The sequence below is a fragment of the Barbus barbus genome, assembly GCF_936440315.1.
Source record: "Barbus barbus genome assembly, chromosome: 21".
In the NCBI taxonomy this organism is placed as follows: Eukaryota; Metazoa; Chordata; class Actinopteri; order Cypriniformes; family Cyprinidae; genus Barbus; species Barbus barbus.
In genome coordinates this window covers 7641814-7657727 of record NC_136749.1, presented here as the reverse complement: position 1 = coordinate 7657727, position 15914 = coordinate 7641814, and the positions used below count along the sequence as shown (strand labels likewise).

Sequence of the window (15914 nt, the reverse complement as noted above, 5' to 3'; positions counted from 1 at the left end):
CCCACAGTCCTAGTTTAAATGAGTAAAAACTGATGTTTTTGTTAATTATTCAACATTTCTGGAGGGATAGCACCCAACAGAGTCTGGCTGCAGACATGCACATGCATGCACTGTGAACTGCCTCTCCACAAGTGACGTCACTTGCAGTCTTTTTTTTTTACATGTTACAACAGTAGCCAGGTGGTAAAGACAAGGGGGGAAAAATTACAATGTCACTTGCAGTCGACACTAGGGGTGTGCGATATTGCAAATTTTGTTATCGATCCGATACAGAGTAAATACAGGGCCAGTATTGCCGATACCGATACTTGTCATTTAAAAAAAAAAACATACATTTAAATGACCAACAACAATTTAAAAAATTAAAATACTAATGTTGATATGACTAATATTATATTCATCTTAAAGGTACGTGGATATTATTTGCCTTTCTAAATGGACTTTGCAGGCAGAGGAGCCCAGAACATGAAAGCAATGCACAGTTTCATGTTAAATATTTTCCTCCCATAGAAAAGAGTTATAAAAATAATTAACATGGCTTAATAAATTAAGAATGTAATATTAAAAGACAAAACTCAGTATACACGATCTATTATTAATAATTATTAATAATTAATAAACATATTAATGTTGCAAACTAGATATACAAGTTAGCAGATGTGCCCAGAATACGAAAGCAATGCTCAAAGTTTTGACATTATATATTTTCCTCCCATAGAAAGCCATTATAAAGAAAAATTTAACGCAAGTGGCTTATTGAATGAAGACAGTGATATGAAAAAGAACTATTAAGCCATAACTCGTTTATTATTGAAAGGATTTTCGTATGTACGTACTGTATTTTCTGTTTGTTTTATACATACTGTAATATTTGTTTGTTATTATTGCATTAAAAAACTGTTATATGAAAAGGCCAAATTCAGTATAGTTTATAAAAAATATATAAGCCTATGTATGTACAGGTAAGCAGATGAACCCAGAACATGAATGCAACACGCTGAATTAAATTTTCTCTCATTGCAATATAAAAACATTTAATATGGTGCAATGGAGGAAGACCGTGATAAAGACCAAATAAATAAATAAAGGCTAAATTCAGTATACAGTTTGTTAATAAAATATAATATGTGGCAACCAGCTGAGCCCAGAATATATGCAAACATGCTAAATTACATTTTAACATACGTTTTTAGCATCTTACTCCCATAGAAAACGTCTGGGTTACTTGTGTAACCTCAGTTCCTCGAGGGAACGAGACGCTGCGTCAAACGACGCTTTGGGGAACGCCTACAGCGTAACCGGCTCTGAATACCAATCAAATCTGTCCAGAAATGGGAAGGGACGTCACGGGCGAGGTGACGTAATGACAAGCTGGTACAAAAGCACGTGCGGTGAAACCGGCATCAGCTTCTAGAATGAAGCAAGCGCTGGCAGGGATGCCGGAAGTGTGGCCCCGTGACGCAGCGTCTCGTTCCCTTGAGGAACTGAGGTTACACAAGTAACCCAGACGTTCCTCTTCAGGAACTCGAGCTGCGTAAAACGACGCTTTGGGGAACGAGATACCAACGGCTCCAGACTTCCGCACTCCTGCCCTGTGTGTCCAAAAGAGGCGCACAGCTAGGGCAAGAGAACGGAAGAACCTGGAGTGGCTCGCATGTTCAGGCCAAGAATCTGACGAAGGTCAGAGGCGTGGACCAACCCGCAGCGTTGCAGATGTCCTGAATAGGGACAACTGCGAGAAAGGCCTTGGAGGCCGCCACACTCCTAGTGAAATGAGCCCTGACTCCCATCGGCGAGGGGAGGTCAGAAGACTCATAAGCCATGTGAATGGCATCCACAATCCACCGACCGAGGGTCAGCACACTAGCAACTGGCCCGTCCTTCTCCACATGGCAGCTCTGTGGACGTACGCGTCCAGTGCTCGCACTGGACACATACGGTTTAGCTTCAGCTGGTCAGGCTCCCGAAAGGGAGGAGGACTAAGGGCCTGCAGTACGACAGGCTGTGGTGTGACAGAAGGAACCTTGGGGACATACCCTGCACGAGGGTATAGAAAGGCTTTGGCCATACCAGGCGCAAAATCCAAATGGGTAGGGGCCACTGAAAGGGCCTGCAGGTCCCCCACTCTCTTCAGAGATGCCATCGCCAGAAGAAACACGGTCTTCAGAGTGAGATGGCGATCTGAGATCTCCTCGATAGGCTCGAAGGGAGGCCTACAGAGAGCGTTCAGCACCACAGCCAAGTCCCAAGGCGGGACCCGGGACCGTACCGGAGGCCTTAGCCTCAGTGCACCACGGAGGAAACGTGTAACTAGGGGTTGTGCGCCCACTGTCAAACCACCAAGAGGGGTGTGGTAAGCAGAAATTGCCACCACATAGACCTTCAAGGTGGAGTGGGCTAACCCTGCGGAGAGTCGAGCCTGCAGGAACTCCAGCACTGTACCTACTGGGCAGTTAACTGGGTCGAGCTGGCGATCTCCGCACCATGAAGTGAAGAGTCTCCACTTCAGGGCGTACAGTTTCCTCGTAGAGGGAGCTCTGGACTGGAGAATGGTCTCAACAACCTCGGTTGAGAGACCGGAAGCTATCCGCTGTGCCCCCTCAGGGGCCACACCCACAGCTTCCATAACTCCGGGCAGGGGTGCACAAGGGTGCCTCCTGCCTGTGAGAGGAGATCCCTCCTGACTGGAACCTCCCATGGGGAGCCGTCGAGGAGGAAAATCAAGTCCGAGAACCATGCCCGGCCAGAACGGGGCTACCAATAGCAGCCGGTGTCCCTCTCTCCAGAACTCCAAGGAGCAGAGCAATCGGGGGAAAGGCAAAAAGACGAAGCCTCGGCCACGTCTGCCACGGCATCCAGCCCCTCGGAGCTGGATGACGTAGGGTGTACCAGAGGGGACATTGCGCTGCCTGAGTAGCGAAGAGGTCCACCTGAGCCTGGCCAAACACTCTCTAGATCTGCTTCACCACCTCGGTGTGAAGCATTCATTCCCCGGATAACAGCCCCTGCCTCGACAGGGTGTCTGCTCCCCATTGAGATACTAACTCAGATGCTCAGAAGGGAGCGGCATGCTCAAGTTGACCCTCTACGTTGAGGGGAACAGTGCCAGCTCGACCAACAGGAGAGCCGGGAGGGAGCAGCATGCTCGTAGGTGACCTCATAGTGAGGGGAGCAATGCTAGCTCTACCAAGGCAGAGCTCTGGAGAGCGGAGCACTTAACTCTCTGCATGAGAGGGAACTCAGACGCTCAGAAGGGAGCGGCATGCTCAAAGGAGACCCTCAAAGTTGAGGGGAGCAATGCCAGCTCGACCAACCAGGAGAGCTCGGCCTCATAGCCCACACAAGGATCTGGTGTGCCAGCCTGTACAGGGGGCGCGAACCGCAGACCTCCTTGGTGGTTGCTATAAGAGACCACCGATGTGTTGTCGGTGCGAACTAACACATGGCAACCTCTTAGGTCTGGGAGAAAGTATTTCAGAGCCTGAAACACGGCCAGCATCTCGAGCCTGTTGAAGTGCCAGGCGAGATGATGACCCCTCCACCGACCGTGGGCAGGGTGGCCACTCATGACCGCTCCCCAACCGGTGAGGGATGCGTCCGTCGCTAGCGTACGCGGCGACAAGGAGCTCCCAACACCAGGCCCTGGGACAAGAACCAAGGTTGTCTCCACATGTCCAAGACACGTAGGCATCGCCGCGTGACCTTGATCGTGCGAAGCGGGTTTCCCCTCGGGGAGAACCCCTTGGTCTTGAGCCACCACTGTAGGGGTCTCATGTACAGCAGGCCAAAAGGTATCCCGTTGGACGCAGCTGCCACCAGACCCAGCAGTATCTGAAACTGCTTGACAGTGAGTGACTGGCCTTCTTTCACCCTCCTGACTTTCGTGAGAATTGACTCGATCCGAGCAGGAGACATACATGCCTGCAACCTGGTCAAATCCCCACCACCCCCAGATAAGTGGTTCTCTGTAATGGAGAAAGCACACTTTCCTTGGGGTTCAGTCTTAACCCCAACAATTTTAAGTGAGCGAGAACAACACCTCAAAGTTGAGCCGCCCTCCGCTCTGATAGAGCGAGAATCAACCAAAGGTCGATGTAATTGAGTATGCGGGCGCCCCGTAGCTAACGCGGCGCCCACACACTCGTAAAAGTGTGGGGTGAGAGTGCTAGGCCGAAGGGAAGTACTCGATATTGGTAAGCTTTTGCCCCCAAAAGCAAACTTCAGGAACTTCCTGTGAGTGGGAAGGACGGAGACATGGAAGTATGCGTCTTTTAGATCTACGTGTCAAACCAGTCCTCGGACTTAATCTGAGATACTTACCTGTCTATCAGACCAGTCCTCGGACTTGATCTGAGTACTTACCTGAGCATCTTGAACTTCAGTCTTGCAGACTGAGCGGTTCAATTGATGCAGATCTAAAAAAGGGACGCAAACCTCCATCCTCCTTGGAACTATGAAGTACCGGCTGTAGTACCCGGACTCTCTTCGTAAGGAAGACCCACCTCGATAGCATCTTTCCTTAAGAGAGTATCTACCTCTTGTTCCATTACCAGAGCCTGCTCGGGGCCCACAACGTGGAATTCACCCCATTGAATTGAGGTGGATGAGAATCGAACTGGATTCTGTAGCCTCTCTCTACAGTGCGCAGGACCCATCGAGACACATTTGGCAGTAGTATCCACGCTGCGAAATAGTCTACTAAGGGAACCAGTCTCTCGAGACTGGCCTCTGGTGTAACCCGGAGCGGCTAGTGGGCCGAACTAGCTGCTCCAAAGACCCCCGAAGGGGTGGCGAGCATCTCAGCTCCGCTACGATACCGGGCGGAAGAGACTGAGATATGCGCTCGCTGGAGACCGCTGCGCCCTGAAGCACCTTAGGTGGCAGGGTGATCGCTGTGCGATCGTCGCTCTACCACAGCGGGGGCTACCCTCATAAGCCCTGATCCCACTCACATCAGGGCTTCTTGGCCAAAGACCTCTTCGCCTGCTTGGCTGGGAGGTCTTTGACCGCGCACCCTTCTTACCGCCCCAACCCGCTCCCGCGGAGGCAAGCTTGCCTATACGAGGAGCCAGCACGCGGCAGGGGCTGCTCTCGCCCAGCAGCCCCATGAGCTAGAGAGCGGCGAGGGAGAAACCGCTGGAACGCCGCCACCTGCCTCCCGAACCAAAAAAGGCCAGACGGCAAAGTGGGGCGTCCAGAAGGAAGGCCCTGTCACGGTTTTCCACAGGGTCAACCAAAGATGCCTCTCCGCCGCCACCAGGGCTGCCATAGATTGCCTTGACGGTCTCCCTGGTGGCGCGGAGAGACAAATCAGCAGTTTTGCGGAGTTCACGGATGTGCTCCGCACTAATCCCCTGCCCTCATCCAACTCCTTGAGCAGGTCAGCCTGGCATGCCACCATGATGTGCAGACATAAGCCAGCCCGACTTGCTGTCGCGTACCCTTTGCCTTCAGAGACGAAGCAGCGTCAGGGGACAGATAGCTCGCAAGCGTCTGTTCCACCCGCGGCATAGCTCTGTAACCGCGCTCACTCGTCCCCATCACACTACCGAAGTAATAGAATGAGCGGACGAAGAGGCGGGCCCAAATATTTTCCCTACAACCCGTGTGTATCCTCCGCACACAAATAGCGTTTGCACGGAGGAACACACAGCCCGTATTGCGCCTCACTCCTCTCCCCACTTCGCTTTGACATGTTTACAAAACAGACAGACAACGGTAAAAAGGACTCACCAGTCACAGAGCGATTCGCTGAATGACAAAAAGCTGATGCCGGTTTCACCGCACGTGCTTTTGTACCAGCTGGTCATTACGTCACCTCGCCCGTGATGTCCCTTCCCATTTCTGGACAGATTTGATTGGTATTCAGAGCCGGTTACGCTGTAGGCGTTCCCCAAAGCGTCGTTTGACGCAGCTCGAGTTCCTGATGAGGAACTGTTATAATGAAAACATTATAACAAGTGGCTTAATGCATTAAGAAATAATATTAAAAGGCCAAACTCAGTATACACCTTACAGTGATACTGCATAAAAAGGACAATTTTGGTATACAGTTATATACAATATGCACTATGTGAAGGATTTCCTTCCTCCCCTTTTCATTTCTTTTGTAGCTCGGAGTTCTACCATTCGATCTGTAGCCAAAAGTATCCACTTGTGCTTGGAGCTGCTGAGTCACGTGATGGCATGACAACCAAACACAGCGTAGAAGGGGAGCAGCAGCAATGCAATGAGATGTGAAAAGAGCGGAATAGAGTCTGGGAATCTACGTCACACCGGGTCGGATTCCGCCATGTTTTAGGTCACGCTCAGGAGAGCACAGTGTAAACACACACAAATCACCACAGAAAAAAGCTGACCGTTTAGTATTAATATTTTTTGAAAACCATCTTACACACTCTTAGAATAAAACGGACTAATATGTAAATCTCTTTAAATAAAAAAAAGCACTCTAATTGTCTGAGAGGCTGCAAATATTCATTATTCAGTCTCCTTCACTACAGTGGTACTGATATAGGCTAACTGCTAAGACACTTTGGTTAGAGTAGCAAAACTATGCCTATTTTTTAGAAGGGGAGAATACATAGCTAGATCTCAAAAAGTGGATCGTTTAGCATTGTTATATATCACAATATTGGCCAGTAAATCTGCTCAGTGTAAAGAATTAAGCCATTATAGAGTTTTTCAGCTGCCAGTAACATTCTTTCACGCGGGTTAATTTTGTTGACTGTCGCTATAGAAATGGATAATCCCCAGTCCGAGGACATGAAAAGTACCAAGTTGAACTAAAGTCTCTTTTAATATTTCAATATTTCTATGTCTTTGGTTGAACATCACGTGTTGTCACCTCGGAATTACGGTATACGACATGGCGTGACTGCAGCATGAGTGTTGCATTTCTCGCCATTCAAATATGAGTGACACTTCTTGGGTAATATAGTCTTTGGTTCAATGCACCTAGGCTCGTCTGCTTGGCTGTACATAATCTTTTTAATAAACTATATATAGAAATTATTTCTGAATAAAATAAACAAATTAATTAATTAAATAATTACACTTGCAAAAAGTATATACTTTGTTTGTACTCAAAACGAGCCTAAAATGCTAAATAATAAGCCTAATTATAATTAGGATCCATTTACAAAAGTTAAATATAGAAAATGTTAAAAATATTTGTAAATAGTTAAATATAAATATTTGTAAATACAGTTTTGTCTTTTTGCAATAAATACTATTTACTCTTGTGCAGTGTGATTTTTGGTGAATTGTATTAATACTAGGGTAAGTTTGATCTGCAAACATCATTATTATATTAGCAGGCCTCTATAGATCCCACAACAATAAACAAAAAAAATATACAAAAATATATTGTCCCCCCTTTTTTAAATTCATAGATAGTCATAATTGAGATTTCAGTGATATTTTGAACTCTGAACAAGGAAATGTCACTGTTTTCCATTTCAGAAATCTGGTCACCTAAACAGACACTGGACAAGGATGACATCTGCTAGTGCACGTGTCAAACGCCTGCGTTTGTGCTTGCTATCAGTGGAGTATACTTTAAAAGGCTATGGCCATTTCCAAAGACTTTAGATATACAAAGACGATGCACTCATATTACTTACGAATGGGAGAAAGGGCAATGCCCAATTTGTTGTAATAGTTTATGCAAACGTAAAGTAAATGTACACATGGCAGAACCAGATATGACGTAAAATACCTAATAATATTCATGAGATTATGTTGATAATATACAAAGTTTTTGGACACATAAACCACACTTAATGACTGAATTTGATTCAATTAGATATAAAATATCAGACTAAGTAAAATCTAAAAAATTATGCTGGAGCTTTTCTCAAAAGAAACCTTTTCTGAGCCAATTTTTAAAATGATTTAAAAAGGGTTTTTACCCCATCCTTAATAATCCATTATGTTTTCTGTCCATTAAGCCCACTTCCCACCCTTAATAATCAATTAAGGTTAATATAAAGTAACAAAAGTTTGGAAACATTATGATTTTTAAATGTTTTAGTAAGGTCTCTTATGCTTACAAGTTAAAAAATAAACACAGTAAAAACACTAATATTGTGAATAGTATCACAGTTTAAAACAACTGTTTTCTGTTGTAATATATTTCAAAATATAATTTATTCCTGTGATGTAAAGCTGACTTTTTAACAGTCATTAATCCAGTCCTCAATGTTACATGATCTTTAAGAAATCAATATATGCTGGTTTGTGTAGTTATTATTGGTGCTCAGTTATTAGTAATGATTCTTATATCAATGTTAAAAACAGTTTTTGCTGCTTAATATTTTGTGGAAAATTTTTCAGGATTTTGATCAATTTAATGCAGAATTGCTGAATAAAGGACATTTTTATTAAACACAAACACACACACACCCCAAACATTCGGATGGTAGTATATAATGGTTTTATAAAGGTTCATGTGACACTGAAGACTGGAGTAATGATGCTGAAAATTCAACGTTGCATCACCGGAATAAATTTACATTACAAAATATATTCATATAGAAAACGTTATTTATTTTAAATTATAATTCTGTTTTATAGTGTTTTTACTGTATTTTTGAGCACATAATGCAGCCTTTATGTCCATGAGGGACTTGAAAAAAGAGAAGTAAATATCTGAATGTTTTCAAACTTTTGTGTGTGTTTGTGTGTCTAGGCTATACAGTTGAAGACAAAATTATTAGCCCCTATGAAATTTAAAATTTCAAGTGATGTTTAACAGAGCAAGGGAATTTTAACACAGTATTTCTTATTATATTTTTCATCTGGAGAAAGCTTTATTTATTTCAGTTTGATTGGAATAAAATTATTATTTAAAAAAAAACTGCTAAGATCAATATTATTAGCCCCAATAAGAAATGATCTGTTTGATTGGCTACAGAACAAATCCCTGTTGTCCAATGACTTGCCTAACTAACCTAACTTGTCTAATTAACCTAAATAATCCTCAAAGCCTTTAAATTGCACTGTAAACTGAGGACTAGTAGCTTGAAAAACAACTAGTAAAATAATATGTACTGTCAAAATAATATGAAACTTCTTGAGAAGTACAACAAACGAATAAAGGCTGCTATCAAGCAAAAGGGATACACCATTGACTATTAACTAATATTTTTATTTTATTTTTTATTCTTGGTTATAATTTTGTTTCTGTTTGTATTACAAACACTCCAAGTTTCCTAAATGAATATTATGTTTAGAAATACTGTGTTGAAAAAAATCTTAAAATCTTCTTTCTGTTAAACAACACTTGCAATTATGGAATTCCAACTATTCAAATTCAATTCAAATATGGAATTTCAACACTTGGAATTATTTGAAAAATAATGAAATATTTAATAGGGGGCTAATAATTTTGAAGTGGATCAAAAAAAGTTCATCCAAGTTGTCCTAAGACAAGAATGCATTTTTGTTTTAGGTTTTGATCCACTTCAACTGTTTACTACTATATATTCACTCTACTTGGAACAGAAAACATTATCTAGTCTTGGAAAATGTTACATAATGTGTTGTCTAAGAGATTAAAATATTATGATATATTCAACCAAGTTCAATAATTTTTTTTTTCTTTGGTTTCATCCTATAGATTGCAAGATATGTCAAAAGAACGCAAAGAGGATATGGCTTTAAAGACCACTTCTAACTCAACAAAACCAGAGGAAGCTGCCCCTCAGCCTGAAACTTGATTCTAAACAGTCCATGTGTATCTTGGCCTTTTTGTCTTGTGAACAAAAATATTTCAATTTAAAGCTGCAATCCGTAACTTTTTTGGGTTAAAAATGATCCGAAATCAATATTTGAGTAAGTACATAACCAACCAGTGTTCAAAACTTTACTTTAACCCCATTCACAACAGTTAGCTTATAATAATGTTTTCTAATTTGAGTGGTACGGGTAAAGTTTAGCGTGAAATTCGAGCATGCCGCAGCGTCATTGCGTCACGTCTGTAAACATTAAGAAGTTGTCCCGGCTACTAGGCTATGGCATGTGAGGATCCTGCAGGTGGTGGATCGTTTATAGCCTTTTCTCACAGCAGCTAGAATAATTAAATGTATCATTTTGATGGCAGATTGTAATCCAGAATATGAATGAAATTAAATTATATTACAGTTTTAAATGTGCTTCTGATTACAGAAGCACATTTAAATTCCCAGAAGCCTGGGATTACACAAGATTTGTATTTTAAAGAAAGCCAGGTCGAAGGAAGAAAAATTTGCTTCTTGGGTAAAATGAATTTCTTAAAATGAATTTTGAATGGCATGACAATTAGATTAGACTATATACAAATTGAAATTGACACACTAATACATACTATACTAGTCATTCAATGCTGATGTTGTTAACATTCATAATTTGAGAATAAAGTATAACAATAATAATAATTCGCACGGTTTGATGTGATATGAGCTAACCGATCTTTAGATTAAATCACCATTGGTAGCATGATTTAAAGTAGTGCTTTTTTCCTCAGTTGGTCAGAACAAACATGGCAGACTTGTTACTTACTTGTTCAGATGGCAATACATGGTGAAAATTCGTATTTGGGTCATATATTCAAGACGTAGGCTAGAATCTGTGATTGCGAAGTACAGTAAATATCCACACTGGTGCGGTGACTGACTGACACACATACTTCTCAAAACATTAGATTCATCTGTGCTGAAGCCGTGCCGGAGCACATCTCACGCAAGAAAGATAATTCCGCACACAGCTGCAATTCCAGGTTTTCAAACAGAGATGGCAACAAAGATGCAAAATTTACAGACTGCAGCTTTAATTGGTGTCTTCTCATTTCTCAGTAAAAGATCAAGTAATTTTGAACCGCCTTCCTTCATTTGCAAGTTTTTCTCACTGTTACATCATGGTTTAGCTAAGAGATTCTGTTTGGCTCTCAGTGTGTGTGTGGTTTTCATGTTTTGCATTTTCTTCATTACATCTGTATCAGTTAGTCTTTCTAAAATTACCTCTTATGACTGTGAGTTTTATTATACATACTATAAATGAATTAGTAAATTACTGAAATTATATTATAATTGTTCCTTGTGATGAAATGCTGTGATTCTACTATTGTAGGCAGATATATGGAACATTATTCAAAATGTACACTGAAAATAAAAAAGAGTCAATCAAACAGTTGTTTTCCTAGTCATATTATTTGTAATCTACACAACAAAATTGTTTCTCTTCTCTTCACTTTGAAATCTCTAAAACATACTAGATTACTAGCCTATATATACACTGAACAAAATTATAAATGCAACACAATATATATATATACTGTATATAGTAGAATTATATCTAGAATACAAATTATGTAGGATCAGTGTAATCAGGTATTCTTTATATCAAAATTTGAAATAATGTGATTTAGTAAGAAATGTAATTCTTGATCTGTTATTTGTATTTTAATGCTCACTTGGGGCAAATGTAATTCGTGGTATCAACAATCAGCATTTCCACTAGTAGAAATTGCATCTGTAATGAAAAATAGCATTTTAAATGAATCAATGACCATTTCTGATTAACTGTTAACAGGTCGCTTAAATGTGTTACAGATATTAAAAATGAATTACAAGTTAAAATTCCAAATACAGATATCAGTATTGTATTTCTTACTAGTAAAATATAATTTTGGATATCAGTAATTACTTTATGACAGTGCTTCCCAAACCTGTCCTGGAGGACCCCCTGGCCAGCAAATTTCGGCTGCATCCGAAAACCTAGGCAGCTGACTTGCTGCCTCGCTGCCTTGTGAGGCAATGACTTTGCAGGCAGCGTTTTTGCACGAAGGCACCTCACGAAATTTATTTCGGACAGGCTTCTGAGGCAGCGTAATGGTTTAATGATCTACAACAAAATAGAATGAGTTTTGGTGATAACTAAACAAATATTGAATTACTTTAATACTAATTTCTCGCTAGAAATAACATCAAAAGTGCAGGATTGTGGGATATCAAAGGCAGCGAAGGATACATCTGTGTTGCCTTCAAAAATTTATCAGATGAAGGTATCTCATGAGACAGGAAGTAAAGCTAACTTTGGATTCGGACGTGCCTTGGTGCCTTCCCACCTTGGAATGCTGCCTCCGAAGGCAGCGTTTTTCAGTTTTCGGATGTAGCCTTTGTATGTCTCCCTAATCAGACACACCCAATTTAGTTCTGCAGTCTCTACTAACCAGTTGATGAGTGAAATCAGGTGTGTTAGATAAGGGAGACATACAAAAGGTGCAGGGGGGCCTCCAGGACAGATTTGGGAAGCACTGCTTTATGATATTATCATCATTGTAACAGGGCAAATGAGACGAGAGACGTGCGGATCCATTTGCAAGCTTTATTAGACAGAGGCGTGGACAAAAAACACAGGCAGGGTCGAAAAACCAGCAAACAGGTATGGCACGGGCAAAACACAAGAGCAGTCCAGTGAACAAACAAGGTCGATCGGCAACGAACTTGATCCAGGGAGCAAAACACAGAGCGATAATCCAGGCACACGATAATAGTCCAGGCAGGGGCAAACAGAGTCCTAATGACAAGACGAGAGAGAGAGAGATATCATAAACTTCAGCGCAGGCAGAGATGAGACAAGAAACTAAATAACAGGCTAGGATCAATACATAAATGACTTGGGCAATAAACAGGTTAAACTAGACCTAGACTCAGAAACGGAATGGCTCCTTAATGTAGCTATCACTAGGAGAGTGATAAACGCTAAACAATACTCGGCTAAGGACCTGAGTGGGTGTAATATATGGCGCTTTTCCACTGCGTGGTACAACTCACGACATGGCTCAGTTTGGCTCAGGTTGTGTTTCCACTGCAGTTAAGTAGCGCTTTAGAGTGTAGCGCTTTATTCACGTGTCGTTATAGCTGTGCCGCCTCTACTGCCATGACTCCTGAAAAACTTTTTAATTCAGCGTCCTCAGCTATCAATGAGAGGATCGTTTATACTTCCACAACAGACAACAAAACAGTCATATTTTCGTTGTTTAAAAAAGGTGTGCTCATTCAAAACAGTTGCGTTCGATCCTTCGCTGGCTGTGCTGATTTAAATCTAACGGGTCTGTTGTGTCTCGTGCCGCAAGTTCAATGACGCAGGCAGTGACGATTTTCTCTGGCCAATCAGTGATCAGCAGAGTTTACGCCTCATGTTTTGGTAACGGTACGGCTCGCTTGGAACCTCGGCCGAGGTCAAGTCACCTTTATTTATATAGCGCTTTTAACAATACAGATTGTGTCAAAGCACTTAACAGTATCAAATTGTAGGAAAGAGTGTCAGTAATGTATAAAAATAAGATTAAACACTCAATTTTCAGGCATTTCATTATTGAATTCAAAGATGTCATTGTCTAGATCAGTTTAGTTTAAATAGTATCTGCACATTCAAATTGACGGTAATCACTAGAAATCAAGTGTCTCCAACTGAGCAAACCAGAGGCGACAGCGGCAAGGAACCAAAACTCCCTCTGTGACAGAATGGAGAAAAAACCTTGGGAGAAACCAGGCTCAGTTGGGGGGCCAGTTCTCCTCTGGCCAGGATATTATTGTTTATTTATTGTTTTAATTAAAATTATTCATGTATACATGTATCATATTTCTATTTTATATTGTTGCAATTTATAACAATAATAGTATTATGTAGTTAGGTATTTTATTATATTTTTAGTTATTTTCTTTTCTTTTTATTTTTATTGTATTTAAGTTGAGGTCTTCATGGGGATACGTCCCCGGGGCTCATCCAGGTGTCCCGGCCTCCGGCGCCGATCCACCATCTGATCCGGACACGGACTGAGAAACAGAATAAGAAAGAAACAGACAAATATTAGCATAGATGCCATTCTTCTTACATTGTATTGAGTACATTGTGTGTTATGAGGAGTGTTCCCGGTTCTGGTTGCATTAATCTAATTAATGCAGCCTAACAATCCTCTAATAGATTTGAATAATAGAAGTGTATTAGTGTGTCATGTGTAAGCCAGGTTAAAGAAATGTGTCTTTAATCTAGATTTAAACTGACGGAGTGTGTCTGCCTCCCGAACAGCGTTAGGTAGATTGTTCCAGAGTTTGGGTGCTAAATAAGAAAAGGATCTGCCGCCCGCAGTCGATTTTGATATTCTAGGTATTATCAAATGGCCAGAGTTTTGAGAACGTAGCAGACGTGGAGGACTATAATGTGATAAGAGCTCGCTCAGGTACTGAGGAGCTAAGCAATTCAGGGCTTTATAAGTAGTTAACAAGATTTTAAACTCTATAAGATGTTTGATAGGGAGCCAATGCAGTGTTGACAAAAAAGGTGGTACTAAAAAAAGTACCAGGTAAACCCCCAAAAATTACTGAACCATACTATGCTGTACCATGCAGTGGAAAAGCCCCAATAGTGTGTGTGTGTGTGTGTGTGTGTGTGTGTGTGTGATTGTTTACAGCTGTGTGCAATCAGTGCAATGGATGATGGGAAATGCAGTCCAGAGTGACCTGCAACAGTCTGTGTGATATGAGAGTCAATATGATGGATGGGCGACCTCTGGTGGTCTTTCCTGATATCTAGAATTTACTTTCCTGATATCTAGAATTAATTTCCACTAGTTGAATTGTTAACTCTTTAAATCTGGATATCAAGACTCTCTTGATATCTGGATATTGGAACATGTTTAATTTGGTATTTCTGATATCTGTAAATGGATTTCAGATATTAATAAAGTAAGAGATTTTAGATATCTAAAATAAATGGTTTTCTCACTAGCAACAATTAGGCTACATTACAGATATTAGAATTGAACACTGTCAGTGGTGAATATCAAATTATTGATATGAATAGTTATTTTTATGCTCAATTGTTGAGATCAAGAATAGACATTTACACTGTGTAATGTTGTACTAAACCTTTCAAAACACAATCACATCGGAATATTTAAACCTACTTTAACACAGCCGCTGATGCAAAGAGAGAGCATCGCTCATAGATAGACTGTAAAAAAAAAAAGATGGACGACGCATCTCTGCTTCCGAAGCGAATGCATCTCAGCGGAATCAAACTCCCACAAACCCAATCAACCATAACGACACGCCCCGTTTTTATAGCATCAAATTACTAGCTAAAATCAAGCTTATCACAAAAACGAACAATTGAAAATATATCAGCGTGATAACTATACCTTAAATGACCAAAACCATATTTCGGAGAATTGTATTGGAAGTGTAATTTATTTTTTTTATTTTGACTGAAGTCCCATTCGTTTATATGGAGAGAGCGGGGTTTATGACCTATACTGCAGCCAGCCACCAGGGGGGCGATAAAAGAGCCCACAGCTTCACTTTTAAGCACGAATGAGCTACACCCGATGTAGCCCAAGCTGTATGTTTGAAACAGTCCACACAAAGAGTCTACTTACACAGTAGGCTACATTTCTTTGTTGCAAACATTAAATAAAAACGAAAGAATTGGGAGAAAAGATTTTAATCCGGATAGAGACTAGGATCAGCTGTGAAAAAAATGAGTAATTAACCTTTGGAACTAATGATATGCTTCAAATATAGATTGTATATGTTACATTATGCAAATAGGTGGTAAACAGTGAGTGTTAACTGTACTTGATGTCTGAATCATTCAAGAGATTTGTTCAAAAACTCTGGACGAAACAAGTCTAAAATTCACTGGGGGGGTTACAAGGGCTCTACGCTACATTTGCTTTCAGGAGCACCTTCTGATCATTGACAGAAATTAACCTTCTTATTATAAGGCATTATTTGACTCCTTAAAGTTTTTTTTTTTTTTTTTTACCTTTGTAATGCCTCTAACTTTATTAAATGTATGTTATTTTTGTGCCCAAAAAAAATTTATTTATTTACTTATCAAAAATTTTAATTAAACAATAAATTCAATTA

General features: G+C 40.9%; 1 protein-coding gene across 1 annotated transcript in view; it reads left to right on the top strand.

Moving 5' to 3' along the window:
- The window catches only part of LOC306887875 (carbonic anhydrase 14-like), a gene marked incomplete at both ends in the record, with an annotated part of 55866 nt that extends 46144 nt beyond the window's left edge, over window positions 1–9722 (top strand). The window contains one exon of the mRNA XM_079445879.1: window positions 9623–9722. Within this exon, the coding sequence (XP_079302005.1) occupies window positions 9623–9722 (100 nt within the window). The remainder of the gene's footprint in view (window positions 1–9622) is intronic.
- Between the last annotated feature and the right edge of the window lie 6192 nt (window positions 9723–15914).